The sequence below is a fragment of the Panthera pardus genome, unplaced genomic scaffold, assembly GCF_024362965.1.
Source record: "Panthera pardus isolate Hobbes unplaced genomic scaffold, ASM2436296v1 HiC_scaffold_17, whole genome shotgun sequence".
Classification (NCBI taxonomy): Eukaryota; Metazoa; Chordata; class Mammalia; order Carnivora; family Felidae; genus Panthera; species Panthera pardus.
The window spans coordinates 145725597-145753554 of record NW_026526732.1 but is presented as its reverse complement, the minus strand read 5'-3'; the positions used below and the strand labels follow the sequence as shown (position 1 = coordinate 145753554).

Here is a 27958-nt window from a genome sequence, read left to right as displayed (position 1 = left end):
CAGTAGGGCATGTGTCTTGATCTTGGGGTTGTGAGTTCGAGTCCCAGGCTGGGCGTGGAGCCTACATAAAAAAAAAATTAAAAGACACACGCAGAGAAATATATAGAACAGACATGCTCAGTTTAATCAATTATAAAGCAAGCACCCGTGTAAACACCACACCCTGCACCCATAGGTGTCCCTATGTCGTTAGTCCACAGTGTTGGGTGTAACCAAGTGGCTCCCCTTGGACCCCAACACCCACAGATTGGGCATCTCGGCTGCAGACATCATGCACTTCCTGCTTCTCAGACTTAGGGGGACACAGACAAAGGTGGGGTGGAACCCATGGGCTTTGGAACCTAGAATTTCCCATCAGCACAACCCCAAGCTTGACTACAACTCCTGTTCTGGTGAGCTGAAGGAACAGAAAACACACCCATTTCCCCTTTCTGGGAGGGGGGTTTCCGTACTGACCTCCCCCCCCCCCCCCCGCCAAGTCTTGGCTGGGGGGTGGGGGATGTCCCCAGTGAAAGTCAAGGAGAACTGTGCCTTCCCTGCATCCATGCTAAAAATAATTCCAGGCAGGGCTGCTGCCACTGAACAGCAGGAAGGACAGATTCATGTTTTGCTTTAAACCTAGAAGCAGCTCAGCAGTTGGGGGCGAGGGAGGGGTGGGAGAGGGAGGCTAGGGATCTGAGAACCCTGGCAGTACTCTCCCCACCCCCACCTCCCAGCTGCAGCTGGTCCTCTCAGGGGTGCCTGGGAGGGGGGTGTGAGTGCAAGAGAGAGAGAGAGAGAGAGAGAGAGAGAGAGAGAGAGTATGTGTGTGTGTGGTGACAGGGCCTCCCAGCAGAGCAGGAAGCCTGGGAAGGTTGGAGATGGGTGGGGAGGGGTCTCTGTCCTGCTAACTGGAGCGTGCAGCCTGGAAGGGCACGAGTCACGTACTCCACGGGGTCCCCACCTCCTCTGAGAGGAGCTCTGTCCCAGCAGCCCACACCACGCTCCTCTGCGGCCCCTGCCCGCCTGCAGTGTGGTGCCTGCCCCTCGGGGGCTCCTGGCACACACAGGGCTGAGGATTGTCACTTCACAGTCCCCTGCTCTGTCTGGCTTCTGCTCTGCCCAAAGAGATGGGGAGGTCCTCAAGGGCGGGTGCGGTCCAGTGGCGAGGAATTTCCCTGGAAACGGGAAGTACAAGATGTGTCAGTGTGGGATCCCAGCTCAAGGAGTAAGCGGCTGAGTACAGGGAAGAGGCCCCCCTGGCCGCCCTCTCCTGCTCTCTCTCCTCCCACTGCTCCCCTGCCTGGCTCATGCTTCAGAGGCCTCTCACGTGGCAGCGGGACCATTCTGTAGGTGACCTCAGTTTCCCAAGGTAACAGTACAAAACTATCACGAATTGAATGAATTGGACGTGTGCCATGTTCCAGGCACTGTACTGACTCTGACATGGATTATCTCACTTAATCCTCTCAGCAAGCCTCAATTATCAGAATTATTACTCTGCCTGTTTACAGATGATGAAACTGAGGCTTATGGTGATGAAGTGCTTGTCCTAGGATCCCAGCGGTAGTACGTGGCAGAGACGGGGCTCAAAGTCACGATTTGGGACAGAGAATGTCCATGATGGATATCTAGAGAACAACGTGACAAAATTTTGGAAATTGGATCTTCCCAAATGATTTAGGACACACAGTTGCTGTACTTGATACTTTGGTTTAAACAAAACAAAACGAAACAAAACAGTGGCTTTTTAGAACCAAAATTTGTACTACCAGTTATGATTTGGGCCAAGAAATGTAACCATTCTGAGCCTCAGTTTCCATTTCTACCAAATGGGTACAATAATCCTTGCATAGAATTGCTACAGAGTAATGAATTTGAACCCAACGTTTTTTTCTAAACCTGGAAAACACCATGCTCCTTACTGCCTCAGGGCCTTTGCCTGTGCTGTTTCCTTTTTTTTTTTTAAGTTTATTTATTTTTGAGAGAAAGAGAAAGACACAGAAGGGCAGAGAGAGAGAATCCCAAGCAGGCTCCGTGCTGTCAGCCTGGAGCCCCACACAGGGCTTGATCCCGCAAACCACAAGACCATGACCTGAGCCAAAATCAAGAATTGGACGCTTAACTGCCAGAGCCACACAAGCACCCCACAAGTGCTGTTTCCTATACCTGAACCCTCAGCCCGTAGATGTTCACACACACTGATTTGTTCTCATCATCTTAATCTCAGCTCAAACTTAACTTTCCTTAGAGCAGCCTTGCCTGACTACCCAGACTACCCCATTCCCCTCAATTGCATCGCTCTGTTTTGGGGATCTGAAATTATCCTTCTCATTTATTTGTTTTATGTGTTTATTTGTTTATGGCCTATCCTACCTCTCCAACTGCCAAGGAGGTAAGTTTCCTGAGAGCGAGGATCCCTGTAGGGTTCAAGGACCCATTCCCAACGTTCAAAGCAGCACCTGGCAAACATCAGAGCTTGCTAAACATTTATGAATGAATAATGATCGTGCTTTAAAAACAGCATTATTTTCCAGTGTCTGACTCTCCCACAGGCCTCACTAAGCCAAAGGGCAGTAAATGTGGGTTAATGAGGGCTCAAGAGAGGGCTTTGGGCCTGGCCCAGGCCCAGCCCCAAAGCTCCCAGGCTGCGGGGAGCCATGAGGCTGCTTGGGCTTCCGGCTGCTCCAGGATAAAGGTCAACCCTCTTGCTGGAACATGAGGTTCTGCACCATCTGGGCCTGCCTGTCTCTGGCCTCATCTCCCTGGGTTCCCTAACCTGTACTCCATGTCCAGGCCAGACCAAACAACTCAAAGTGCCCACCGGAGAACACAGGCTGCTTCATGCCAGTGTGCCTTTATAGACATTATTCCTTCCACCTGGAATGCCCTGTACCCTTACTTTGCCTGGCTAGCTCCTTTCAGACTCGCAGACTGGCTTCCCCAGAGGGGCCCTCCCTGACCCCTCTGGCCACCCCCAGTCCCCAACTTCCCAGGGCACTATAATGATCTATTTTTGTGCACCTTCCCGAGTAGGCCAGAGATCCCTCAAGGGCAATGACCAGCTTTTGTGCCACCAGGATAAACCACAGTGCCTGGTGCAAACAGTAAGAGATTAACAGATGCTCCAGCACAGTGTTTAGACTTTGGGCCCCCAGGAATTAACACAATTCCTGGAGCACACAGTAGGTATTCATTAAGTACCCACTGAACACGTGAACCTCAACAACCTGACACTGGCAGAGCTGGAGGCAAGGGGAAGAGCTCAAGTGGGGGTAGGAATGGAAGATGCTTCCTTGGAAACAAGTCGATGTCAGTTGGGACCCTAGGAAACTTCCCAGGAGAATGAACACATAAACAGCAAAAAGAAAAGCAAACACAGATGGATGGAGGCTTATAAACAGGGCTCTCAGTGAGCAAAGACAGAGAGAAGGATGAAAGAGGAAGAACTGGGCTCAGAGGGGACAAAATGTGCCCATGAGAGCCGCAGAAGACAGGAAGCCAGAGACCGGGACAGGCCGACTCACTACAGGATGTCTGGTGCCCTTGCTTCAGCCTCTGGGGGTAGATAAGGGTGGCGTGGACAATGTGGTCCCTTCCTATGGTGGTAGAGCTGGGTGAAAGGCCACATGTCACGAGATTTTGGGACGTCTTGGGAAACTCTTCCTCTCTTAGCTCGGAAGAGGCCCCGTGTTATGAAACGAAGCACCCGAGATCGCACCGTCACAAACCAAGTTTCTTGCCTCTGGGTGAACAACCCAGCTGCTCTTGCCTCACGTTTCCCATCGGGAAAGTGACTGCTCTTCTCTTCACGGTAGAGGAACGTTAAGATCACGCCGAGTTGGGACATGTAGGTGAAACGTACGTGGCCTGACACAAACCCCAGGGATTGACATGACGGTGGTGATTTCTCCCAAAGTGCTGCCATAAATGGGTCCTAACAGAGACCATGCCGCCATGTCGCTGGGTGCCACAGACAGACCTGAGTTCAGAGACTCAGGCTCTGGTTTTTGAATCCCATGCCAGATCAATACAACAAGGCAAAGTTTATTCCCAGGTGAGGGGGTGGTAAGTGGCAGCAGGCGTGCCAGTTGGCAGAGGAACAACGGAGGATGCCCCCAGCCAGCAAGCCTGACCATCCAACTCTGCCATTCAGCCTCCTCCAGGGCCCCTACACTTCCAGCCTGTCAAATGGGCCAAAAACAGTTATACCTCAAGGCACACACGGACTCCCAGGAGGCAGAGTCTTTGGAATCACTTGAGAAAGAAGGGACTGAAACTGAGGCTTGAGCAATGGAGGACTTACAATTTAGGTGCATGGTCTAAGCAGCCTAGCAGACCATTTAGAAATGCTGGCATTGGCGGCACCTGGCTGGCTCAGTCAGTTGAGCGTCTGACTTTTGATTTCTGCTCAGGTCATGGTCCTGGGGGCGTGGGATGGAGCTCTCTGCTGGGCTCTGCACTGAGTGTGGAGCCTGCTTGAGATTCTCTCTCCTTCTGCCCCTCTCCCCCGTTCACTTGTGCGCGCTCTCTCTCTAGGAGGAGGAGCAGGAGGAGGAAGAGGAGGAGAAGGAGAGGAAGAGGAAGAGGAAAGGGAAGAAGAAAGAAAAAGGAGGAGGGGGGAGGAGTAGGAGGCAAAGAAAAAGAAGGAGGAGGGGGGGGAGGAGGAGGAGGAGGAGAAGGAGACGAAATGCTGGCATTGATGTCAGACAAATATGAATCCCAGCTCTGTCACTTCTCTGAACCTCAGTTTCCTATTATTGTGAATAATAATATCACAAATTCCTAGGGGAAGAAGGCCAGGTCAGTCTCTGAATGTTGAAGCCACTTTGAGGAGGTTAAACTGGTCATGACTCAGAAAATCACTAAGTCACCAAGTGTCAAATTCCATTTCACAGCTTCTATTAGGAATGTGTGATTCCTGGAGGGTGGGGAGGGTCCTTTTCCACCCCCCACCCCCACCTCAGGCCCACCTCTGCCGTGTTCTCTGCTACTGATGGGGGAGGATCACAGATTAACAGGTCTGCCAAGCTTTGGGGGAGGCAACTTAAATAGAGCCTTCAGCTCACTTGTCCAGCTGGGCTTAAGAATATTGCTGAAGTGCTCGGGAAAACAAGAGTGGCAAGGAACAGAGGATGGACCTCAAAGGCCCAGAGAACCTTCAGACCTAAATCGGAGTCCATGACCTTGGAGGCAGTTGCAGGGCTGGGTGATGGGAGAGAGAAAGGGGACTGGGGGTTTTACCCTTTTGGAGTCCAGCTTTTCTCCTCCAGGGTCCTCTCTGCACCCCCGCCCTCACCACAAGAGTTTGGAACCCAAGGACTGATGCTTGGTGGGGTCCAGACCCCACGTGGGAGGTGGGCAGATGAGAGCAGGGGTGACTGACTGACAGCAGGATGCCACAGCTGAAGAAGAAAGTATAAATATAAAGCGGCCAGTGTAGGACTGGACAGAGGCCATATGAAACACACGGTACATTCCGGCCCCAGGGTAACAAACTGTACCAGCCTTTTGGAGAGCTGGGAGCAGCGTGGAGGGGAGGGAAGGGAGCAGAGGTTCCTTCGAGGTTGGCCCTGCCTCCTCCTCCCCCACTTCTCCCACAGTTTGGGCACCGCAGGGAAAGTCCCGATGTTCCTTTTGCAACCACAGGAAACCTACTATCCCTGCTCACACTCTGTACCCAGTGTTCCTCTCAGCAGCTCCAGACGGGGAGGGAGCAGCGAGTGGGGGAGGGAGAGAGGGCTGGGGGTTTAGGCAGCCACAGCAGCCCAGATAACATGAGGGGAGGTGGTAAGTGTCGCGTGGCCGCCAGGACGCTAACTCACAGACTCCCCGGCCCATAAGCGCTGCAACAGAGGTACAAATGGCGGTGAGGTGTAGGGAAGGAAGTGCCTTGCCCAAGATCACACAGCCAGTTGTTCACCAGGGTGGGACCAGAGTGCATCCAGAGCTGGGCAGCTCTCTTGGGTGTAGCGTGCAGGCGTGGCAGGCCAGGGAACAGGCAGTGCCCGTGAACTGAGGGTGGGGAGCCCAGATCCAAGGCTGCCTCTATGCTCTGGTTAAGCTCTGGGCAGGTCTGGCTTGGGCACCATCCCCTCCACTCCTTCCAAACCTACCCCCCTCCCTCCACCTAAATATTAGAGATAATGCATGTAAAGTGGCTAGCATGAAGGCTGGTTTGTGGTGATGTCAACCAGAATGAGTCACCTCCACGCCTCCTCTCTCCTCCTCCACACACACAGCCCAAGGCCTAGAACCTCCTGGGATCTTTCTCCCATATCACCACCTCCTTCCTGAGTCCCTATAGCTCTTAACATTTGGTACTCACCACCTGCTGGCTTGGGTTATTATTTAACCTCACGAGCTGTGTGTTTGTCTCTTCAACTGGTCTGCAAACTGCCCAAGGGCAGGAAATCATTTCAATACACCCAACGTTTACTGAACATCAACTCCAGTGCCAAACTTGGCCTGTGGGGGATGAGCTCAAGTGATGGGGGGGGCGGGGGGGGGGGAGGGGGCTCAAAGAGGCAGACTTTGTTTCCGCCTCAAGGACTTTTTAATCTGGTTAGAAGAACAGGATTAGTAAACAGATCACTAGAATACGAGACAGGCCACACGCTGTGCCGTGAGAAAGGTACAGACTGAATGTGCCGGGCATTGGGAGGGGAGAGGAATCAGATTTGACTGGCGCTGTTTCAAGCGGGCTTTCTGAGCTGGAGCTGAAGAGATGGGTAGCCTCGGAGCATGGGCACCGCTGGCAGCAGAAATGGCACAGCACACTGCGGAGGTTGGAAGGTGGGAGACGAAAAGGACTTTAGGAATTGTGTCTTCAACTTTCTACTGACATCGTTAGCACGACCCAACAGAGCCTTCCATATGGTATGCTCAGTATGTCAGCCCTTTGTCCCCTCCTTGGTTTGGAGACGGTGGAACCTTCAGGAACTGCACTCAATGACGTCTTTCTGTAGATGGATGGGTAAAGAGAAAACGTGGCTCTGAATAAATCCGGGTTTGGGGCTGGAACAAAGGGAGGGGTCACGTTCCAGTTCGGGGTCGTCTTCTCCACCCTGCCGTCTGCTCCCGGGCTCTTCGTACTGCCGGCGTCCTGCCAGGGGTTTCCCAAGCTCTCCCAAAGGGCTGGGCTTGGTTTGCCAGCCCTTGGGAATCCCTGGAGTCTCCAGGCTGGTGCGAAGAGCGGACGGGGAAGAGGGTCCGAGACACGAGGAGGAGGAGGCTCCTCGTGGCGGGGGTGGGGTGGGGGTGGGGGGGATCGCTTGAATCGGCCCCCCTCCAGCGGGCTTCCGTTGTCACGTGACTGCATCCCAGGTCTTCCAAGTGTGGGGCTGGCGCGCTCCCAAGCTATCCTCCTCCAGACGGGACCGAGCGCTAGCGGGGCTTGGGCGGCAGCCTGGGCGGCTCCTTCTCCCTCGAGGAGCTATCGACACCTGCCCCCCCCCCCCCCAAGTGTGCCGCTCGGGCCCCACGCGCGCCCGGGCTTCCACAGCAGGGCTCAGGTGGGGGCTAGAGAGGTCTGGGTGCTGTACGTAAGGCTGGCGCCCGGGCTGGGCTGCGGGGCCCCGCGGGCCGGGTGCGCGTCGCCGGGGCTCCGCACCAGCCCCCCGGCCGCCCCTGGCCGGGCCCCAGCGCGCACTCGCAGGGCTGCGGCGGCGGGGAGGCTGCGCGCCGAGCGCAAGCCGCGAGCACAAACAGGGCGAGGAGGCTGGTGTGAGCGCCTGGGCCCGGTGCCAGCGCGCCGGGGCTGGAACACAATGTCCCGAGCGGGCGGGCGAGCGGGGAGCGAGAACAGCCTGACTCAGCAGCTGGGTAAGTGGGTGTGCTCGCTCACCAGATCAACCGCTCTTGCAGCCTGCGGTCAGCGACGACCCGACTCTCGGAGGCTCCCTCGAGCCCGGGGGAGGAGGGGGGGGGTGCGGGCGTACCGCCGGCTCCCCGGCTCCCGCCCCTGCCTGCCCCTGCCTGCCGCGCGGGACCTCTACGTGGCCCCTGTGAGCATCCCTCTGCCTTCTCGCCCCTGCGTTCCAGCGTCGATCGGCCCCCCAGCCCGAGCTGAGCAGCCTCGGCCCATCTGGGAGGGGAGCTGTCCTCCTGCCCCCCTGGGCAGGTGTGGTCCGGCCTGCAGCTTCTGTGTACAAGGCCCGTTTTCCCCAAAGCCCACCACTCTGGGAGGCCCCTGGAGGTCTTGGTGTGGGGGATGTAACTCATAGCGGCAGATGGAGGTAGAAATTTGTTCTAGGGTGGCGGGGAGCACAGGAAGAGGATGCTGAGAGAAAATGGGATATAGGGCAAGAAGATCTCCTCCACCTCTGTCCTTGGCTGACCCAGAGTTTAGAGTCTCTTCCTGTCCCCTCCCCTCAAAACCACGAGGCCCCTGAAGATTTCCTCAGAGGGAGGGAGAAGCAGGTGGGGAGGTGCTTTGAAGCCTGAGACCCTGCTTTTCTGCCTTCCCCACCCTCCCACCCAAAGCCACAACAAAGACCCATGAATCCTGCCACCCAGCCACAAAGCTTCTCCTTCCTCTGCTGTGCCTGCTGTCCCCTGTGGTCTGGTAGGGCCTTGGTGAGGATGACAGCCCAGGGCAGGACTCTTCCTGGAGGTGGAGACCTGTCCCACGCCCCAGCCTCCTGGGGTGTCTGCAAGGTGCCCCAGGGGACACGCTGTGCCTGGCGTGTGCCAGGGCTGGCAGGGAGGGGCTCCGTCCTCTGCTGAGTTCCAGGAAAGGCCCTGGCAGTCAGCACAGGCCTGGGCTCCAGGGCCTTTGAGGGTGGGGCTGGGGGAGGGACCCCAGGCAGCTGAAGTGCCTCACCTGGGCCTCATGCCCCTGGGCCATCTGATGGCATCTCTGGCATCCTCTGAGGAAATGGATGCCAATGCAGGCCTGGGCCACGGACCCCCTTCCCACACATAGAGTCATATTTCCCACATGTGTGCTCGCCCAGCCAAAGCTCACAGAATCTCCCAGCCAGGAGGTACCTCAATGTTGTCAACTCCAATCTTCTCCCTGGTATATGAAATCAGTCCAGGATATCCCAGGCCAGTGATGGTTCTGGAGCTGTTTGCACACCTGTAGTGACAGGGACACTCTCAAAAGACAGCCCACTGCCCTTCTCCAAGTCCAGTCACCTACAGGACACTTGCCCTCACATGGCCTGGAAGTGACTGAACTCATCCTCCTGTCCCTCACACCAGCTCTTCCCTGTTACCCACTGTGGGCTCTCCCATCCCCCAGACTCACCACCAAGGTGGGTTAATTTTTAACTATTTTCTCTCCTTCCCCATCCTGTATCTGATCCACTACCAAATTCTTCCCTTTGTTGCTTTTATTACAAGATGTATCGTTCCTTATTTTTCACATTCACCGCTTCCTCTCTATCCCCATAGATTCCACCTTTGGCCCAAATTCCCACAGCCTCTGTCACACTGTCCTTTCTGACCTAGGATTTTCCTTTCTCCTACTGGAATAATCTTTCTAAAACGCTGTTTAGTGTGTATGTTTTCAGCTTCAGATTCCTCAAACGCTGGGCATACCAGCTGTTAGCCTGTGTGCTCCATAAGAAGGGGCCCAGATTAATTCATGGTGCGCCCAGAGCACAGAGTCCAGCCCTGGGCCTGTTACATAGCAGAAGGGCAGCAAATGACCTATCCACTTGGTTGTGCTGACTTGGTGACCCCATTACCCTGGAGTCTGTTGGTTCCTCATGCTCGCTCAGGCCCTTTTGTTTTGAAAAGTCCCTATTTTTTATTTACCAAATCTTCAGAGAGGGGTGGGGAAGGGAGAAGCTGACATCCAAGTTAGCATCAGGGAGTTTGTGCGAGGTGCCAACTGCAAAGACCTTGAGTGCACAGTGAAATGAATGAGTGCAGCTGCCTGCTGGGATCCTCTGCTTTGGTAAGACACAGAAAATCACTGAGGAGGGTGGAAGGCAGAAAGGTGAGTGGGCGCAACCAGTGACTTTGGGTTTACAGACCGATCTTTTCGCCATTGGAGATTGCAGCCTGCCTAACTCTGGGTCCCTGGTCTGATGCCCGTGGATTGTTCTCTTTCTTGGCAGCAGATCATACACACACACGCACACATACACGCACACACACACTTTCTCTCTCCCTCCTGGTGATCCTGACCCCCAACATTTCAACATCTACCTCCTGCAGGAAGGCTCTGATACTCTACAAGCCATTTCGATCATTTTGTCAACTTCCCTCTGAGCCCTGTGAGCTGCCTTCAATCTCTTCTCTATTTTATCGCTTACTTATGTCCCGTAATATTTTCAACCCCATTGATTATAATCTCTTTCATGGCAGGGATGGTATCTTTATTTATTTAATATAATCTATTTGTTTAGAGAAGGGAGCATGAGATAGGACACTTTGACTTTGGAGGCCACATAAGCCTGGATCTGGATTCCAGCACTTAGCTGTTTGGCCTTGGACAACTCTCTCAACCTCTGAACCAGTGTCTTCATCTGTAAAAGTCACTAGTGATAGCTACCTTGCAAAATGAGGGGCAAAGATTACAGAGAATACAAAGGGCCCAAAAAAGTGCCTGTTGCATAGTGATCAGACAATAGTTGGTCTTCATTCCCTGCACGCTGGGAGCCTTCCCTGAATTGGGGGACAAAGTTCCTTAACTAGCCTTCCCCCCCATACTGGAACACTTTTTAATCATTACACTGGTTCCACAGACGTGACCCGGGGCGCAAGGCCATCCTATCCTAACTAACAATAACGGGTGAGGGCAGGGTTCAGACCCTGAGCCACCATAGCCCAGCGCCTAAGCATGGCGCCCAACAGAGCGCAAGCTCAATGAACGTTTGTTGAATGAACAGAACCGGTCCTCCCTTCGGTTTCTTGCAGCATCAGCGAGTGAGGAAGCAGATTGAAAAGCCCGCCCCCGCAGACTCCCCACCCCCACCTGGGTCCCAAAGCCTCCAGTAGCCTCCTTTCTCTAAGGTCTCTCCTTCTCCAGCCCGCTTCCCCCACCCCGGTTGCCTTGGAAACAGTGACGTGTGCATGCGGGGCGTGAGCCGTCTCCATCCTCTCCTGGAACCCCTGGCCCCTGCCTACTCAGACCCCGGCGGAGGATGAGATTGGGGGTCCTCGACCCTACCGCCCGCCTCCCGTCCCGGAGCTAGCCACGCCCACAGGGCCGCCCCCCGCGGGCGCGTAGCTCGCTCCAGTGCGGGCGCCCCACCCCCAGCCCGCCCGGCGCCGGTGAACTGGCGGGGGTCTGGAGAATGCCGGCTTCGGCCTCTGGGATCCCTTCCCACTCCTTCACCCCTGGCGGGCCAATGGATCCCGGGAACGCGGGCCGGCCCGCCCCTTCCCGGGCAGCCCTGGAGCGCGCTCCGCGTCCTGGGGGGTAGGCGGGAAGGGTGGGAGCCCCCGGGGCGCCCGAGCGCCGCGGAGCGCGGGAGAGCAGGGGTTAAACAAGGTGCCGGCGCCGGGCGCGGCGGGAGTGGGGGAAGGGAGCGAAGGGAAAGTGAGAGCGGGGGCGGCGGGGGGGGGGGGGGGGGGGGACGGGAGCGAAAGAACATCCTGTGCCCGTCGCCGGATGCGCGCCTGGGGAGGAGGTAGTCCGGGGAGGGGGGGAGCTAAGCGAGGAGGCCCGGGGCGGGGAAAGGCTCGGCCTCCGCCCCCCACCCGGCCCTCCTCCTCTGGGGGCGCCAATCTCAGTGCTTTCGCCGCGTTTCTCCTTGTCCCCCGGCTTCCGCTGGAGTAACGAGCTACAGAGAGGCCCCCGAATCTGGTTCCTGGGCCTGGGTAAGAGCCAGCTGGGGAGGGGACGGTCTCGGAAAGCGTGGGGTCCACGGCAGGGCACGGGCCGCAACCCCTGCCTTTCGTCTCTCCACTTTCTGGCTTTCTGCCTGGAGGAGCTCGCACGTATGGATTGCCCCCTGCTCACCAAGGGTCGCAACATAAATTCTGTCATTCAGTTCTGACAGCAGCACTTCCTGGTAGTTGGTAGGTGTCAGTAAACCCATATTCCGGAGGAGGAAACACAGGCTCAGATTATGGGATTTGCCCAAATCCAAGCCCATCGGACTCCAGTGAACGTTCCAATATGCAGTAGGCTAATTTCCCCTTAGTTTCTCCTGTGCGTGCAAGCGCTGGTCCCCTCCTGTGTCCCCCGCCATAAAGACCTAGCACTGTGTCTTGCACAGTAGGCCGCCAATAGCGTAATGGGCTTTTTAAATTAACTAGGTTGAAACACTCATTACCAGAGCTTGGTAGTTGGGGTTTCGTAGGTGGGGAATGGGCTGGGGGAAAGAGTCCTCCTGGTTTAAGTATTTTGGGGGGCTTCAGAGAGGCTCCAGAGGTGTTCAAGGCAATTAAATGGGTCAGGGGAGTTGAGATTGATTAGCCTGGAGAAGAGGGGTGGGGCGGGTAGAGGTGAATGTCTTTTAGGTATCACTGAGACCCATCATCTGTGTGCTCACTGCCTTCCCACACCCAACGTTTTTGTCCAGGTGAAACCTGCTTATAATAGTAATTGTAGTTGACATTTGATGGGCCCTGGGCACTGTTTCAAGGATTTAATCCTCACAAACCATCCCAAGAGGCAGACATTATTATTACCATTTTCCAGGTGGGGAAAGTGGGGGACAAAGAGAGCGCAAAGCTAAGTCAGTGGCCAACCTGGTTTTGAACCCTGGTGGTCTGGCTCGAGCCCACACTCTCCTTCACTAAACTAAGTTGCACCTACCATGATGGGAACATCAGCTTTGAGAGTAGAAAGCCAGTGCAGATGGCAGAGAGGTGTGTGCTAGGTCAGCCCTCGTGTTTTGCCTTGGTCAGGATAGGAAAGAAACTTGGGGCTGGTTGTGCGTATATGGAATCTCAGACTTCTCTGTCTGGATTTGACAGAAAGCAAAATAAGAAAACAAAAGCCAAGTTCCTACAAAGTTGCCTCTTGAACTTATGCACCCTGAGAACACTCAAAACACAACTACCATCTATTATCACTATCATTTCGTAAAAGCAAGCGCATTTTAATTCTCAAAATAAGAAAGACCTCCTCTGAATCAAAAGCAGTCGTTCCCAAGAAAGGACGGTCATTGACTTTACACCAACAAATGGACGTTCCTCTGTAATTTTTTTTTCACGGTGCTGTGGACTAGTGAGAATGTCACTCTGGGCATGGCCTCTGCCTCTTGGTCCCTCTGTATCATTTGAGAGCAGAACCAAGAGAAGTGTGCTTTAGGTGTAGCAGGAAGGAGTTGGGCTAAAGCCAAAAGAGGATGCTTTTTTTTTTTTTTTTTTCCTTTAAAGAACAGGTGAGCGCTGCATTTACATAGGAAGTGAGGGTTGCAGAGTCAAGCCCACGGACTAGAGAGGCCAGTAGCCCTGGTTTCTACCCCAGAGAAGGGCAGCAACCTTGTTCTGAAGGATCTACCCTCAAATCCACCAAGGTAGCCTTAGAACATAAAGCAGTCCCATCAGGCAGCCGTTTCCTGCCTGGAGTCCATGCGGCATGACAGGTGGTTCCATGGCAGCAGGGAGGCCTCCAGGGGCCTCTATCACCCCTCATCACAGAGTCCATGTAGTCACCCACCTTGGGTGACTTGGGTAGAGTGCTTGGGTAGGAATGACCCTTGAGGAGGGCCGAGGACAGAAGAGAGGAAAGGAAGAGAATGACCACCTAGGAGTGTTGCCTGTAGCCCAGGGTGTGCGATGTGAAGGCTCTGAGAGGACGGGCCCGGCTGGCTGCAGCCTCCTTGGGGATGCTACTTTCCTATTTCCTCACATCCTTCAAGTCCAGGTGTAGCCCAGGACCTAGACCCTTCTAACAGGAGCTTAAACCCAGGCAGGTGAAGCCCTATTCTGGTACAATGGTGCTCAGTGCTGGCTCTGGGCCTGAGCCTGTCTTGGGGTTTTTCACTTCCCTGTTTTGTACTAGGAGGCAAGGCCAGAGGGGACAAGCAGGGAAAGGGGAGAAAGAGAGAAGGGTCTAGTCTCACCTGCCCTATCCTATTGGTGGAGACCAAGTCCTCCAAAGTCGAACTCTCATTTTCTGGGATGGTGGCATTTTCTCCACAGGAGGCCTCAAGCCTCATCTCACTGTGTAGGGGTGGGGCAGGGCACTGGGTTGTGGTTCTCCCAGATTTAGGCCCCCATCGTTTATTTATTTTTAAGTTTCTTTGAGAGAGTATGTGCACATGAGCAGGGGAGGGGCAGTGAGAGAGAGAATCCCAAGCAGGCTCCACACTGTCAGCCCAGAGCCCGATGCAGGGCTCAAACCCACAGACTGCAAGATCATGGCCTGAGCTGAAATCAAGAGTCGGATGTTCAACCGACTGAGCCACCCAGCCACCCCTTAGACCCCCATCATTTAAAGGCACACACCTACCCAAGTTTTAATCCTAGAGTTATAGGATGCTAAATCTGGATCCTCTCAGGTTGCAAATGCACAAACTGAGACCCAGACATGGGCAATCTCTTCCTCCTCCAGGGTCACACTGGTTGGGCCTGGAGTGCCTATATAACCAGATTCTTGCTCACTCCGGGTTGGATTTTGACACTGTTGACAAAAGTCATGATTTTGACACTGTTTGACAGAAGTCATGATTGGAGCCCCTACTAAGTACAGGACTCTACCAGATGTTGCAGATGCCGAGAGAGCTGCCCTCAAGAACTTTTGGCCAGACAGGTAATTACTACCCACTACAGGGGGAACTATAGTTGCTGGAAGGTGAGTTTGCCTCAAGGCTGCAAAACTTTACAAAGTGCTCCCCTTGATGGAAGGGGGCCCTGCCTGCAGAAACACCCAGATGCCCAGTAGTCAATCCATGGTGAAGAAATCAAAGATGAGAGGCCAGGGAGTGAGGGAACAGGGTTGCCAGTTGGGCACACCCGACACCCCTCCCAGAAACTTCCCAAGGAACAAGCCCAGAAATTGGGCCTCTGCTGCCCTCTAATGGAGGAAAGCAAGCCTCTAGAGCTGCCTACCGGGGCCCAGCCATCCTGGCTCTCCTAAAGAAAAGGGGACATGAAGGACCTTCCTGCCCCCAGAATTTTTATTCCCCTAGAGTCTCGCGCTTCATTTCCTACAGCCTCAGAAGCTGAAACTTCTCTCCTTCCAAGCGCCCCTGGCCATCTTGTTTCCCGATCACCACCCTCCATCCTGTTTCCCCAGTTTCCTTTGTTGCCCAGGTTCTGATTCTGGTACCCTGGTTCCCGGCCCTGCCAGAGTTCTGGTTCCAGAAGGCTCTTGCCAGGTGCCTTGGGCCTAGCTCCCACCTGGGAGCAAGGCAGCGCTGAAGACATGGGCATGAGTGTCCCCCAGTGCCTGGGGCAACTGCACATCCGCAAGGGTGTAGTGGGCTTGGCCACAGGTGCTGGGTTCATCTACTTGCTCTACAAGGCCATCAAGGCTGGCATAAAATGCCAACCGCCCCTCTGCACCACCTCACCAATCTGCATCGCCCGTGAGTGTACGGGCCCTGGGGAGAGGGCTCTGCCCCAGGAGGCACCTGCTCCCGAGGCCTCCAGTGTGGGAGGGCCCAAAGGTGACTCCTCCAAGCTCCTCTCTCCTCCATCTTTCTCTCCTCCACCTTCCTCAAACCCGCCCTAGAGATGCTAGCTCAGAGTCCCCAGGAAGTAGATGGCTCTCCAGGACTCCTCTGGCAGGTCTCCGAATTTGACACTCACTCTAGCCCCCAGGATGCCACTGCTCGGAAACTTGGCATCAGCAGTTCTTCCTAAGGGAACGGTTGGGGCACCTACATGCCCAGAACCTCCACCGGTCCATAGGACAACTTTGTGCCGAGTAGAAAAAGGCACCCTTCTGCCAGACTTTTTGATTGCCATCTGTTGGAATATCGTTGCCATATACTGATTATAACGAAATACCACATATGACTGCCATACGCCAGGAAATTGTTATAGTAAACACAAAACTATGACATTTAGGATACAAACGATACATCATTAGACGAAGTGCCCTGGGGCACAGCTCAGCTGTCTGTGGCGGTCCTGCATGTAGCAAGAAGGCCTCGCTTCAGAAAAAGCAAGACAGTCTTGTCCCCAGCTCCCTCTCCCCTCCCCCCTTCCCAACCCCATTCTCTGACCACTCCCGAGTCCCCAGCCTGAACCTGGCTGGGGTGGCTGTCTAGGCCTGGCAATCGAGCGAGAGCGGCACGGGCGGGACTCAGGTGAACTCCGGAGGCTCCTCAACTCTCTGGAGTGCAAACAGGATGAGTACGCCAAGAGCATGATCCTGCACAGTATCACGCGCTGTGTGTACTTGCTGGAGGCCGAGGTGAGGGAAAGGAAGCAGGAAGTCCCTCCCAACCAGCCCGGCCCCTGGGGGCTATGGCCGATCCCTGCCCCCTTGGCTGGACAGACTGTGTTCTGAGACCTGTCTCTCTGGCTGATGGCGGGAGGGGTCGTGCTGAGGGGCCTTGGTAACATGGGGGGCTGTGGGCCCAGGACACCCGCTTCTCCTGCCTCTTCTGTCTCTCTTGGCACACCCTAGGCCTCTGCTTGTACTACTGATGACATCGCATTGGTGGGCTCCATGCTGGATGACAAGGACAACAGTGTCAAAATCCAAGCTCTGAACACACTTAAAGCTTTCTCTGGCATCAGAAAATTCAGGCTTAAAGTCCAGGTGAGCAAAAGCAAGCGGTGGGGTGGATGGACCACACAGGCTGTCCACAGACCGTGGGTTCTTTAATAGGCATGGGGTAAATAAATGGTCATGCTCCGGAAGTTTTGGGGTCTGATTTTCCTTGTAATCAAGTGAGAAAATGGTGGTCAGATTCCCGGCAGGATCATAAAAGCCTTTGAATATCAGGCTGAAACTGAACTAGGGTGCTAGGAGTATCTCTGAGCCCCAACTAGCAGAAAGCCCCAAGGTTCTTTCTGATACCATCCCATCCTACAACACCAATGGGGTGTCCTATGATGCAACTGCATTCTGACACCGTCTACCTGGAGTTAGTGCAGACCCCACAGATAAAGGATTCAGTCCCACGAGACTGCCTCCCACGTCACATGCCAGTCACAAGTGCCAGTACACTTAGCTATAAATTTGGACTTCCTCCTCTGGCTTGAGAATTCACTAGGAAGACTCACAGAACTCAGGAAAACACTGTACTTACATTTACCAGTTAATTATAAACTGAGGAGGAGCCAGATGGAGGAGACGCATAGAGCAAAGTATGGCGGGGGGAAGGGTGCAGTGTTTCCATGCCTTCTCTAGGTGAGCCACCCTCCTGGCACCTTGATGTGTCCACCAACCTGGAAGTTCTCCGAGCCCTGTTTAGGGGTATGTGTGGAGGTTTCAATATGTAGGTGTGATTGATTAATCATTGGCCATTTGTGATTGAACTCAATCACTAACCCCTCCCTTCTTCAACCCCCTTAATCATGGCTTGGCCTTTCTGGGCACCAGCATCCCCATCTGGAAGCTATCTACCATCCACAAGAGTCACCTGCTTGACATAAACTCCGGGGTAATGCAGAAGAACTTACTATGAAAAGCAAAACACCATTCTATCAGTCAAATGCAAGGATTTTAGGAGCTCTGTGCCTAGAACCAGGGACAAAGACCAGATCTATCATATCGCCCACCCTCTGCTGTGTTGGTCTGATGCTGGTGGCTGGGCCACTGATGCCTTCACTACTATCACATAGAGAAAATACAAGCCACCACACGTCCCCAGGCTTACCTGTTTTCACACCCATCCTTTCCTGCTTTCCCGCTGATGCCATGGGAAAATGGCTTTCTTCCTGTCTGTGGTCAATGTTAGTCTCAGTACTGGATCCCATCCCCTTCTTTGAGGACTTCTTTCCTTAATTAGACTCTTTGTCTGATATGCCCCCCCCCAACTCCTTCCCATTAATTCAACATGCTCTAATCCTTCCAATCCTAAAAAAACACCGTCCCATAAAAAAGAACCCTTCTTCCTTGACCTCCAAATTTCTCTCTAGCAAATGATCTCTCCTAATTAAAAATAAATATAGAAAACTTGCAAATATTTTATATGTGTACGGTAGAAAGAACTATAAACAAAACACACATAACCAAAACCCAGGCTAAGAAATCTAACATGACCAACAGCTTAGATGCTCCAGTTGCTCCCCTCCCCCACAATCCCAACCGGAGGCAATTATTTCCTCCATTTTGTGCATCTGTTCCTTGATTTCTTTATAGTTTTACCATATATTCAGGTATCATTCTGGCAACGCGAGGTAGTTAATAATAGGCAAAATGTAGTTTGGGATGTTTTTAAGCTTCAACATATCCGGAAGTGTGCAGTTTGTATCCTGTGGTTTGCCTTCCCCCCAGCACTGGAAGATTCATCTTTATTGGTGTAGGTAGCTCTGTTTCCTTGTTTTCTACTGCTGTATAGTGCTCTAGTTCACGAACATCCTGCGATTGTATTTATCCATTTGCCCATGGGTAGGCACTTAAATTGTTTCTACATTGTGCCATGAGCATTCTTGTATACATCTCCCTTGAGGATATAGGAGACTTTCTCTAGGATATGTATGTATGCAGGCGTGGGATGGCTGGATGAAAGGGTATGCCCAACTTTTCAAAAAGGGTTGTATTAATTTACAGCCTGTACTGGCTCTGCATGAATATTCCAGTTGCGTTATATTCTCCCCGCCAAAACTTGGTATTTTCACACTTTAAATTTTTTGCATCAAACTTTTTTGAGGAGGGGCACTTGGCTGGCTCAGTCAGTAGACCATGCTTGATCTTGAGGTCATGAGTTCAAGCCCCATATTGAGCATGGAGCCTACTTAAAAAGAAAGGAAGAAAAAATTTGGGGGGTTGGGGGGAAGGTCTCTAGGTCTCCACTTGGCTGGCTGCCTCTGCTTTATCCCTCAGCTCTCTCAGTTTCCCTAAGTCTGTAATTCTCAAACATATCAATTGCCTGCAGAGCTGTTTAACATTGAAGATTTCAGGACCCCACACCTAGAGAGTCTAGCTGAGCCGGGGAGCTATGTTTTTCACAAGCCCCCCCAGAAGATTCTGACGCAGCTGGTCTGGGCAACACTTTCCCCATCGTATCCTGAGGACCTGATCCCTATTCTCTGAGTAAAAGCAGCCAATCAGTTTTCATCTGGATGCACTTTCCTGCATCTCTGTCCGTAGCCTGGGGACTCCCTTGACCTCCAGACCCATGGCCAGCTGCTCCACTTAGACATCCTAGTGGCCCTCTAACTCAGCATGTCCAAAATGGAGCTTGCCCCTGTTCCCTAAGTTAGACCACCCTTTCCAGAGGGATCTGGTCCCATCAACCCCCTGCTTGGTCTTCCTTAAAGCTCTTAGCATAAAGATCACAGTCCTTGACTTCCTTGCCCCAGCCCCAGCCATTCACATTGTATGTTTCATGCTCTTCTGCTCCCTGGCCCTTGCACCGGCTGTTCCCTCTGCCTGAAACACCACACCAGATGTGCTCTTATCTGTCCTTCAGCTCTTAGTGGACAACAAGGGGTTGGGGCAGGGAGAGGCAGGTAACAGTGGGAATGCTGTGACCCTCACTCCAGGATTCTTGCCTCCCTCTTACATGGCTCACAAAAGTACAGCTTGTGGGATTCTCAGTCCTTGGTAGTATCTCTCAGTCCAAGCATCTTACGTCTTGGAAGTCAAGATCCCTTTATTCATTCAACAAATGTATATGAAGTACTTTGTGTTTAAGCACTGGAGACATAACAGTGAGCAGAACAGGAAAGATCTCGGTCCCAGTGGAAGCTTATATTCTAGCAGGGCAAGGCAGGCAATACACAAATTAGTGAAATCTATGGTATATTTCACGTAACAAGTTCTACGGAGAAAAATAAAGAAGGGTGGTAAGGAAGCTGGTATGGGAGCTTCCTATACAGTTTCAAAGGAGAAAATCTTTGGGACATAGAGCTTGATGAAGGGTTCATAGAACTAGAAATAACACCAAAAGCATGATCTATAAGAGAAAAAATCGATACATTGGACTTCATCAAAACAAAGCATTTGCTTTGTGAAGAACCCTGTTAAGAGGCTGAAAAGACAAGCTGCAGGCAGGGAGGAAACATTTGCAAAGCACATAGCTGGCAAAGGACTCCTATCTAGATCATATAAAGAGCTCTCAAAGCTCACTATTTAAAAAAAATCTAAGTAGAAAATGGGCAAAAGACGTGGCGATATTGCACTGAAGAAGATCTATGAATTGCAAAGAAGCACATGAAAAGATGCTTAAAATCAGTAGACCTGAGGGAAACGTACTTAACGCTGCGGCAACCTATCACGACACACCTATTAAGTATTCTAAACTCAAAATTTGTGACAGTACCAGAAGCTGGCGAAGGCGGAGAGAGACTGGATCTCTTGTGCGTTGCTGGTGGCAATGTGAAATGGTACAGCAGCCATTCTGGAAAATAGTTTGGCAGGTTTTTTTGTTTTTGTTTTTCTTTTAAAAACGAATTATATGTTTACCACACAACCCAGCAATTGCACTCTTAGGCATTTATCCTAGAGAAATGAAAACTTCTGTCTGCACAAAAACCTGTACACGATCTTATTCGTTGCCACTTTCCCTGTAATAGTCAAAAGCTAGAAACAAGCAAAATGTCTCTCAATGGATAGATGGTTAGACAAACTGGTAATCCACGCCATGGAACGCTAATCGGGAACACAAGGGAGTGAAGTCTTGACACACACCACAACTTGGATCTTAAGGGCATCACACTGGGTGAGAAACCAATCTCAGAAGGTCCCAAAGTGTGATTCAATGTATGTAACATTCTCAAAGTGAAAAAATTGTAGAGATGGAAAACAGATTAGTAGTTGGGCCGCTTTGGGTGGGAAGGGGCAAATGTGACCGTAATGGAGTCCCAGGAGGAAGATCTTTGTGGTGATGGGACACCGCTGATGGCATAATCCCTTGAGAGCAGTGGTGGTTACGTGAATCTACACACGTGATAAAATGACACAGCGCCAGACTCACACTTTGTGCCAACACCGATTTCCTCGTTTTGGTATCGTGTATAGTTATGTAAGGTGTGACCATTGAGGGAAACGGGGTGACAAGCACACAGGACCTCTCTGGGCTCTTTTTGCAACTTGCTGAGAATTTATAGTTATTTGGAAATTAAAAGTTTGAAAATAAGTATGTTGCATGTGCAGTGCTGTGGGGAATGGAATAAAGATGGGGGATAAGCAGGGCTGGGACGGGAGTGGTTGCAGTCTTAAAGAAGGGGGTGGTCAGGGAAGACCTCACGGAGAAGGCGGCATTAGCATAAAGTCTTCAAGGAGGTAAGAGAGGGAGCTATGACTACCTGGAGGGAGAGCATTCTAAGTAGAGGAAACAGCCTGCACAAAAACAAGATAAGTGTGTATCTGGCATGCTCAAGGAATGGCTAAGAGACCATTGTGATGGCAACCACGGGAGCCAAGGAGAATAGGTGATGAGGTCAAAGAAATAGTGGTGGGGGTGGGGGGTGGGGGGAGGGGGGCAGAGCATATGGGACCTTGCAAGCCACTATAAGGACTTCAGCTCTTACCCTGAACGAACTAGGGACTTGAGCCGAAGAGTGACGTGTCTAACACGTCTGCTATTCTGAAAATAGAGGCAGGGGGCGAGGATGGAAGCAGGGAGACAGGAGGCTCTTGCAGAAATCCAAGTGAGAAATCATGGTGGCTTGGAACAGGGTGGTAGAGAGGAGACGGTGAGAAGCAGCTTAACTGTTGATAGATTTTAGAAGGTAGAGCCAACAGGATTTTTCTGAAGGATTGGAAAAAGTGGTGTGAAGAAAAACAAAGCACAGTAGTTAAAGAGGACCACTTTAAAGATTTTTGACCCGAGTAATTGGAAGGGGGATGTAACCAACAGCAGAGACAGGGAAGATGGTGGAAGAAACAGGTTTGGGGACTGCATACATGTTAACTTTGAAAGGTCTATTAAGCATTCTGGCAAGGGACGCCTGGCTGGCTAGGTTGGCAGAGCATGTGACTCTTGATCTCGGCATTGTGAGTTCGTGCCTCACGTTGGGTATAGAGATCACTTAAAAAATAAAATCTTTAAAAATGGGGGTGGTTCATGCCGGTCAGAGTGGCTAAAATGAACAAATCAGGAGACTAGATAATGGAGAGGATGTGGAGAAATGGGAACCCTCTTGCACTGTTGGTGGGAATGTGGACTGGTGCAGCCGCTCTGGAAAACAGTGTGGAAGTTCCTCAAAAAATTAAAAATAGATCTACCCTATGACCCAGCAATAGCACTGCTACGAATTTACCCAAGGGGTACAGGAGTGCTGATGCATAGGGGCACTTGTACCCTAATGTTTATAGCAGCACTTTCAACAATAGCCAAATTATGGAAAGAGCCTAAATGTCCACCAACTGACGAATGGATAAAGAAGATGTGGTTTATACATACAATGGAATACTACTTGGCAATGAGAAAGAATGAAATCTGGCCTTTTGTAGCAACGTGGATGGAACTGGAGGGTATTATGCTAAGTGAAATAAATCAGACAGAGAAAGACAGATACCATATGTTTTCACTCACATGTGGATCCTGAAAAACTTAACAGAAGACCGTGGGGGAGGGGAAGGGGGGAAAAGTTACAGAGAGGGAAGGAGGCAAACCATAAGAGACTACTGAGAACAAACTGAGGGTTGATGGGGGTGGGGGAGAGAGGAAAGTGGGTGATGGGCATTGAGGAGGGCACTTGTTGGGATGAGCACTGGGTGTTGTATGGAAACCAATTTGACAATAAATTATATATATATATGTATATATATATATGTATATATGTATATATATATACATATATGTATATATATATATGTATATATATGTATATATATGTATATATAAATAAAAGGGGGTGGTTGTGGTATGCCTGGGTGGCTCAGCTGGTTAAATGTCTAACTCTTGATTTTGGCTCAGGTCATGAGCCCAGGGTCAAGATATTTTCTCTCTCTCTCTCTCTCTCTCTCTCTCTCTCTCTCTCCCCCCCCCCCACCTCCCTCTCTGCCCTTCTCTCCTGCTCATGCTCTCTCTCTCAAAAATAATAAAACACTCTAAAAAGCATTCTGGGTTGAGGTAGAATTGGCACCTGAATATATGAATCTGGAGTTCAGGGAGAGGTCTGGGTTGGAGACAGAAAGCTGAAAGGCATCAGCATCAATTGTATTTAACACTGTGAGTCTGGATGATATCACTAAGGGAGAGATGAAGATAGAGAAGAAAAGGTTAGGCCTAAGAACCAGGAAAGACTTCTGTGGAGGAGAAGCCAAGGGGAGAAAGGAGGTAGGAGTGACCTAAGAGGTCAAATAACAAGAGTGTTGTCTACTGGGTTTGGCTCAGGCATCATGGGTGGGGCAGGGAAGAGTGAAGGCAGAGTCTGGGACAGTGTTGGGGATCACCACATAAAAGCAGATCCTTCTCCCCCCACCCCCACCCCCCAGGAACACTCCATCAAGGTCCTGGAACTGATCTCCAGCATCTGGGATTCGGAGCTGCACATTGCAGGCCTCAGACTCCTCAACAACCTCCCACTGCCTGACTATGTGCATCCACAGCTGAGACGGGTGATGCCTGCCTTGATGGAGATCCTGCAGTCGGACTATATCCTGGCACAGGTGCCTGAGGACCGTGGCCCAGGCCCTGCCACTCCTGACCAGCCCTGCACCAGCACCTAGAGGGAGGAACAGAGATTTGTGCGTTCCCTGCTCGGGCCCAGAGCAATCTGCCTTCTCATGTCTTGCTCTTTCTTTTATTCAGGTGCAAGCCATTCGATTGCTGAGCTACCTGGCACAGAAGTATGATCTTCTCTATGATATTCTCAACTGCCAGGTGAGATAGGAACTGAAGAAGGGTTGATAGATACCAACTCAGATATTGGGGAAGGAAGAATCATGGATTCCCCAGGCAGACTTAGCCCTAACAAGATCGTCTTGTTTCTCTTCACGCCCTTGCACTAGATATATTGAAAAACATCCCCTCTTCCATTCTCCCAATAGAATAGAATTCATTTTGTTAGGAGGAGGATTCTCCTTTAAAGGGCCTTCTGAACTCTGAGAGCCAGGAATCCAGGTGACAAAACAAAAGACAATGTAGGTATTTTCATATTAGAGAAGAGTTGCTTATAACAAAAACCATTATTAGGAATAGACAAGGTCACTACGTAATAATTAGGTCAGAAGGATAAAGTAACTCTTAACTTATATGAACCTAATAACATAACCTCAAAATTTATATGGCAAGGTGCGCCTGGGTGGCTCGGTCGGTTAAGCGTGCTACTTCAGCTTAGGTCATGATCTCATTGTTTGTGAGTTCCAGCCCCGCGTCCAGCTCTGTGCTGACAGCTCAGAGCCTGGAGCCTGCTTTGGGTTCTGTGTCTCCCTCTCTGTCTTCCCCTCCCCCACTTGCATTGTGTGTGTGTCTCTCTCTCTCTCTCAAAATAATAAACATTAAAGAAAATTAAAAAAAATTATATGGCAAAAACTTGATAAAATTACAAGGAAAACATTTTTTTCTCTTTCTTCAGTTTTAGTGAGGTATAATGGACAGATAAAGTTGTAAGATATTTAAAGTGTACATAGTGGTGATTTGATATAATATAGATAATACATTGTGAAAGGATTCTCATTATCTAGTTGATTAGCAAACATATCTATCACTTCACATATTTACCTTTTGTGTGCGTGAGAACATTTAAGTTCTACTCTCAGCAAATTTTGATTATATAATACAGTGTTATTAACTCTAATCGCCATGTTTTACATCAGATCCTCAGACCTTATTTATCGTATAGCCGAAAGTTTATATCCTTGTACCAATGTCTCCCTATTTCTTCTACACTGCCAGCCCCTGGCAACCATTTTTCTATTCTCTGTTTCCGAGTGTGACTTTTTTTTTTTTTTTTTTTTTTTTTTTTTAAGTTTCCACCAATAAGTGATACCATGCAGTATCTGTTTTTCTCTGTCTGGCTTATCTTACTTAGCATAATGTCCTCAAAGTTCATCCATGTTGTCACAAATGGTAGGATTTTCTTCCTTTCACGGCTGAATCATTCTAAGGAAAAAAACTGACACATCTACTACCACAATGGAAGATTTGGGAGATTTTAATTATTTTTTCAGCAATTAATAGATAAAAACCAAAAACTAGTAAGGGTATATTTGCTGTGAATAACTTAAATAAGCTTGAGCCACTAGACACACCTACAATTGTAAAGAACACTTCACAGTTAGTAAATGCACATTCATGTCAAACACACAACATATTTTTAAAAATTGGGGCACCTGGGTGGCTCAGTTGGTTAGGCGTCCAACTCTTGATTTTGGCTCAGGTCATGATCCCAGAGTCATGGGATCGAGCCCCATATTGGGCTTAGCGCTGGGCATGAGCTTGCTTAAGATTTTCTCTCTCTCTGGGGCACCCTGGGTGGCTCAGTCTGACTTCCGCTCAGGGCGCGTCTGACTTCCGCTCAGGGCGTGATCTCACAGTTTGTAAGTTTGAGCCCCGTGTGGGGCTCTGTGCTGATGGCTCAGAGCCTGGAGCCTGCTTCTGACTCTGTGTCTTCCTCTGTCTCTGCCCCTCCCCTGCTCATGCTCTGTCTCTCAAAAATAAATAAACGTTCAAAAAATTTAAAAAAAAAAGATTTTCTCTGTCTCTCTCTCTCCCTCTACCCCTCTGCCTCTCTCTCTCTCAAAACAAAAATATTTTTTAAAAATGTGAGACAGAAAGAACATGAGCAGGGGATGGTCAGGGAGAGAGAAGGGAGGACAGAGAATCCAAAGTGGGCTTTGAGCTGACAGCAGCAAGCCTGATGCGGGGCTCGAACTCACCAACCACGAGATCAAGACCTGAGCCGAAGTCAGATGCTCAACCAACTGAGCCACCCAGGCACCCCAAAATAAAAATATTTATAAAAATTAACCACATGATAAGCTTTAATATTTGACTCAACAGATTTCCCAGCATCAATGTTATGATCATATCTCTCATGTTTCATGACCACATTGCCATTGTGTTAGAGAATGATAACGAAAGGAAAACTACAAAAATCCTATTCAGTTGAATCTGAAGCTTAGGTACTGGGGAGCTGAGGCAATCGGAAGATGGAAGAACTTTAGAACTTGTCTTGGATTTCTTTGCCATTGTCGCTCCACTCCCGTCACAGGTGCATGCCAACTTCCTGAACCTGTTTCAGTCCACACAGCCAGGGAGTCTGCTGTTTGAGGTCCTGGTGTTTGCCGAGCGGCTAAGTGAGGGCCGGAATTCACCCCACTACCGTGCCGTGAAGTGGCATTACAACGAACAGTCGCTGCACGAAGCCCTTTTTGGGGATGAGTCACGACTGGCAGACCGGCTGCTCGCTCTGGTCATCCACCCTGAGGAGGAGGTTCAGATCCAGGCCTGCAAGGTCATAGTCAGCCTGCAGTGCTCCCAGGATGTGGGAGTCCGGCCCTCCGTCTGCCAGCCCAGCCGTTCCTACTTTAATAGCGGGGAATAAAATTAAGGAGAGCCAATAAATGACTATGGGAGAAAAGCGTGAGGAGCAGTTTCTGTTTAGGGCCTTCCAGGGGCTGGGTGGGGATTTCAGCCGGCCTGATTGCTACATGGAGCATGGCAAAGCATGGGTGCATCTCCCAGAACACGTCCCCACTTCTCTGCTTAGGGGACAGATTCCCTTCTGCCCCTGCTGCTTTTAAAATTTGAATGTGGAGCCAGTGCTTTAAGGGAGTTTTAGGGAGAAGGCACGTCTCGGGGACAGAGGCCAAAGATAATCAGCAGGAGACAGTATTGCATGGGCTTACTCAGCACGGGCCAGGCTGTGCCACAGTAACAAACAGCCTCCAAATTTTAGTGGCTTAAAAATGACAAAGTTTTTTTTTTTTTTTTAAGTTTATTTATTTATTCATTGGCGCAGAATGAGAGGGAGAGAGAGAGAGGAAGAATCCTAAGCAGGCTCCACACTGGCAGCACAGAGCCCAGCGTGAGGCTTGAACTCATGAACCGTGAGATCATGACCTGAGCTGAAACCAAGAGTCGGAGGCTTAACCAACTGAGCCACCCAGGTGCCCCGACAAGGTTATTTCTTATTCCTACTCCATGCCTACAGCTGGGGCGATAGAGGGACAGGTGTCTCTTCCAAACCCTCTTCTCTCTGTGACCAAGGCTGAGGGTGGATCTTCACTGTGTATCTACAACTCCTAGAGAAGGAAAAGGGAAGGTGGCAGTGATCACTGGCTCTTGAAAGTTACACCAGAGGGGCTCCTGGGTGGCTCAGTCGGGTAAGTGACCGACTTCAGCTCAGGTCACGATCTCCCGGTTGGTGAGTTTGAGCCCTGCATCGGGTTCTGTGCTGACAGCTCAGAGCCTGGAGCCTGCTTCGGATCCTGTGTCTCGCTCTCTCTCTGCCCCTCCCCCGGTCACACTCTGTCTCTCTGTCTCTCTCAAAAATAAATAAACATTAAAAAAAAAAAAAGCTACACCAGAAATGATGCTCGCACTTCACTAGCCATAGAGGGTGGGGGAGATCAGTCTTACTATGTGTCCAAGAACTGAAAATATTTGGTGGAAAAAGCATTAATGACAGAGACTGCAGGCGTATTAGAAGAGTGAGAGCTCTGGAATCAGACTCTCAGGTTCAAATACAGCTCTGTCACGTACTGATTGTGTGACTTTAGGCAAGCCATGTACCCCATGTGAGCCTCAGTCCCTTCACCTATAAAATGACATATATAATAATCTATATAATGAGAGAACTTATCTCCTGAGGCTGTTGAGAGGATTACGTGGGGGATATGTGAGTTAGTGAATGTAAGACACAATGTTCTGCACGCGAAGGGTATTCACCAAAGATCGAAGATTGAGAGAGTGAAAGATTGACACGGGAAAGGTCCTAGAGAGCATTGAGTCCTATGTGTCTGCAGACCAGTCTCTTTGGGTTGCAGGCACCGGGGAGTCCCAGAACTCTCTAAGAAGCACCCTGAAATGCCACTAGAACTTAGCTT

The 27958-nt window shown here is 50.9% G+C and overlaps 1 protein-coding gene and 1 long non-coding RNA gene across 6 annotated transcripts; one reads left to right on the top strand and one right to left on the bottom strand.

Moving 5' to 3' along the window:
• Window positions 1–103: 103 nt before the first annotated feature.
• Window positions 104–6476, bottom strand: LOC109271507 (uncharacterized). The gene is made up of 3 exons (XR_002081990.2): window positions 6308–6476; window positions 1479–1610; window positions 104–1157 (listed from the first exon to the last, which is right to left on the bottom strand). It is a non-coding gene; the product is annotated as an uncharacterized LOC109271507 (long non-coding RNA).
• Window positions 6477–7364: 888 nt separating this feature from the next.
• On the top strand, window positions 7365–27363 carry ARMC12 (armadillo repeat containing 12). 5 transcript variants are annotated; one of them, XM_019456893.2, is made up of 7 exons: window positions 7365–7803; window positions 14596–15503; window positions 16110–16255; window positions 16472–16606; window positions 23402–23575; window positions 23718–23789; window positions 26122–26875. In XM_019456893.2, the coding sequence occupies exons 2-7, from the start codon at window positions 15260–15262 to the stop codon at window positions 26452–26454; spliced, it is 1104 nt and encodes a 367-aa protein (XP_019312438.1). In that variant the 5' UTR covers window positions 7365–7803; window positions 14596–15259; the 3' UTR covers window positions 26455–26875. The 5 variants fall into 5 exon arrangements, with proteins under 5 accessions (XP_019312438.1, XP_019312436.1, XP_053761071.1 ...); XM_053905096.1 differs by lacking the exon at window positions 7365–7803 and adding an exon at window positions 11516–11757 and having other exon boundaries at window positions 14596–14644; window positions 26122–27363; XM_019456891.2 differs by lacking the exon at window positions 7365–7803 and having other exon boundaries at window positions 11515–15503.
• Window positions 27364–27958: the final 595 nt, after the last annotated feature.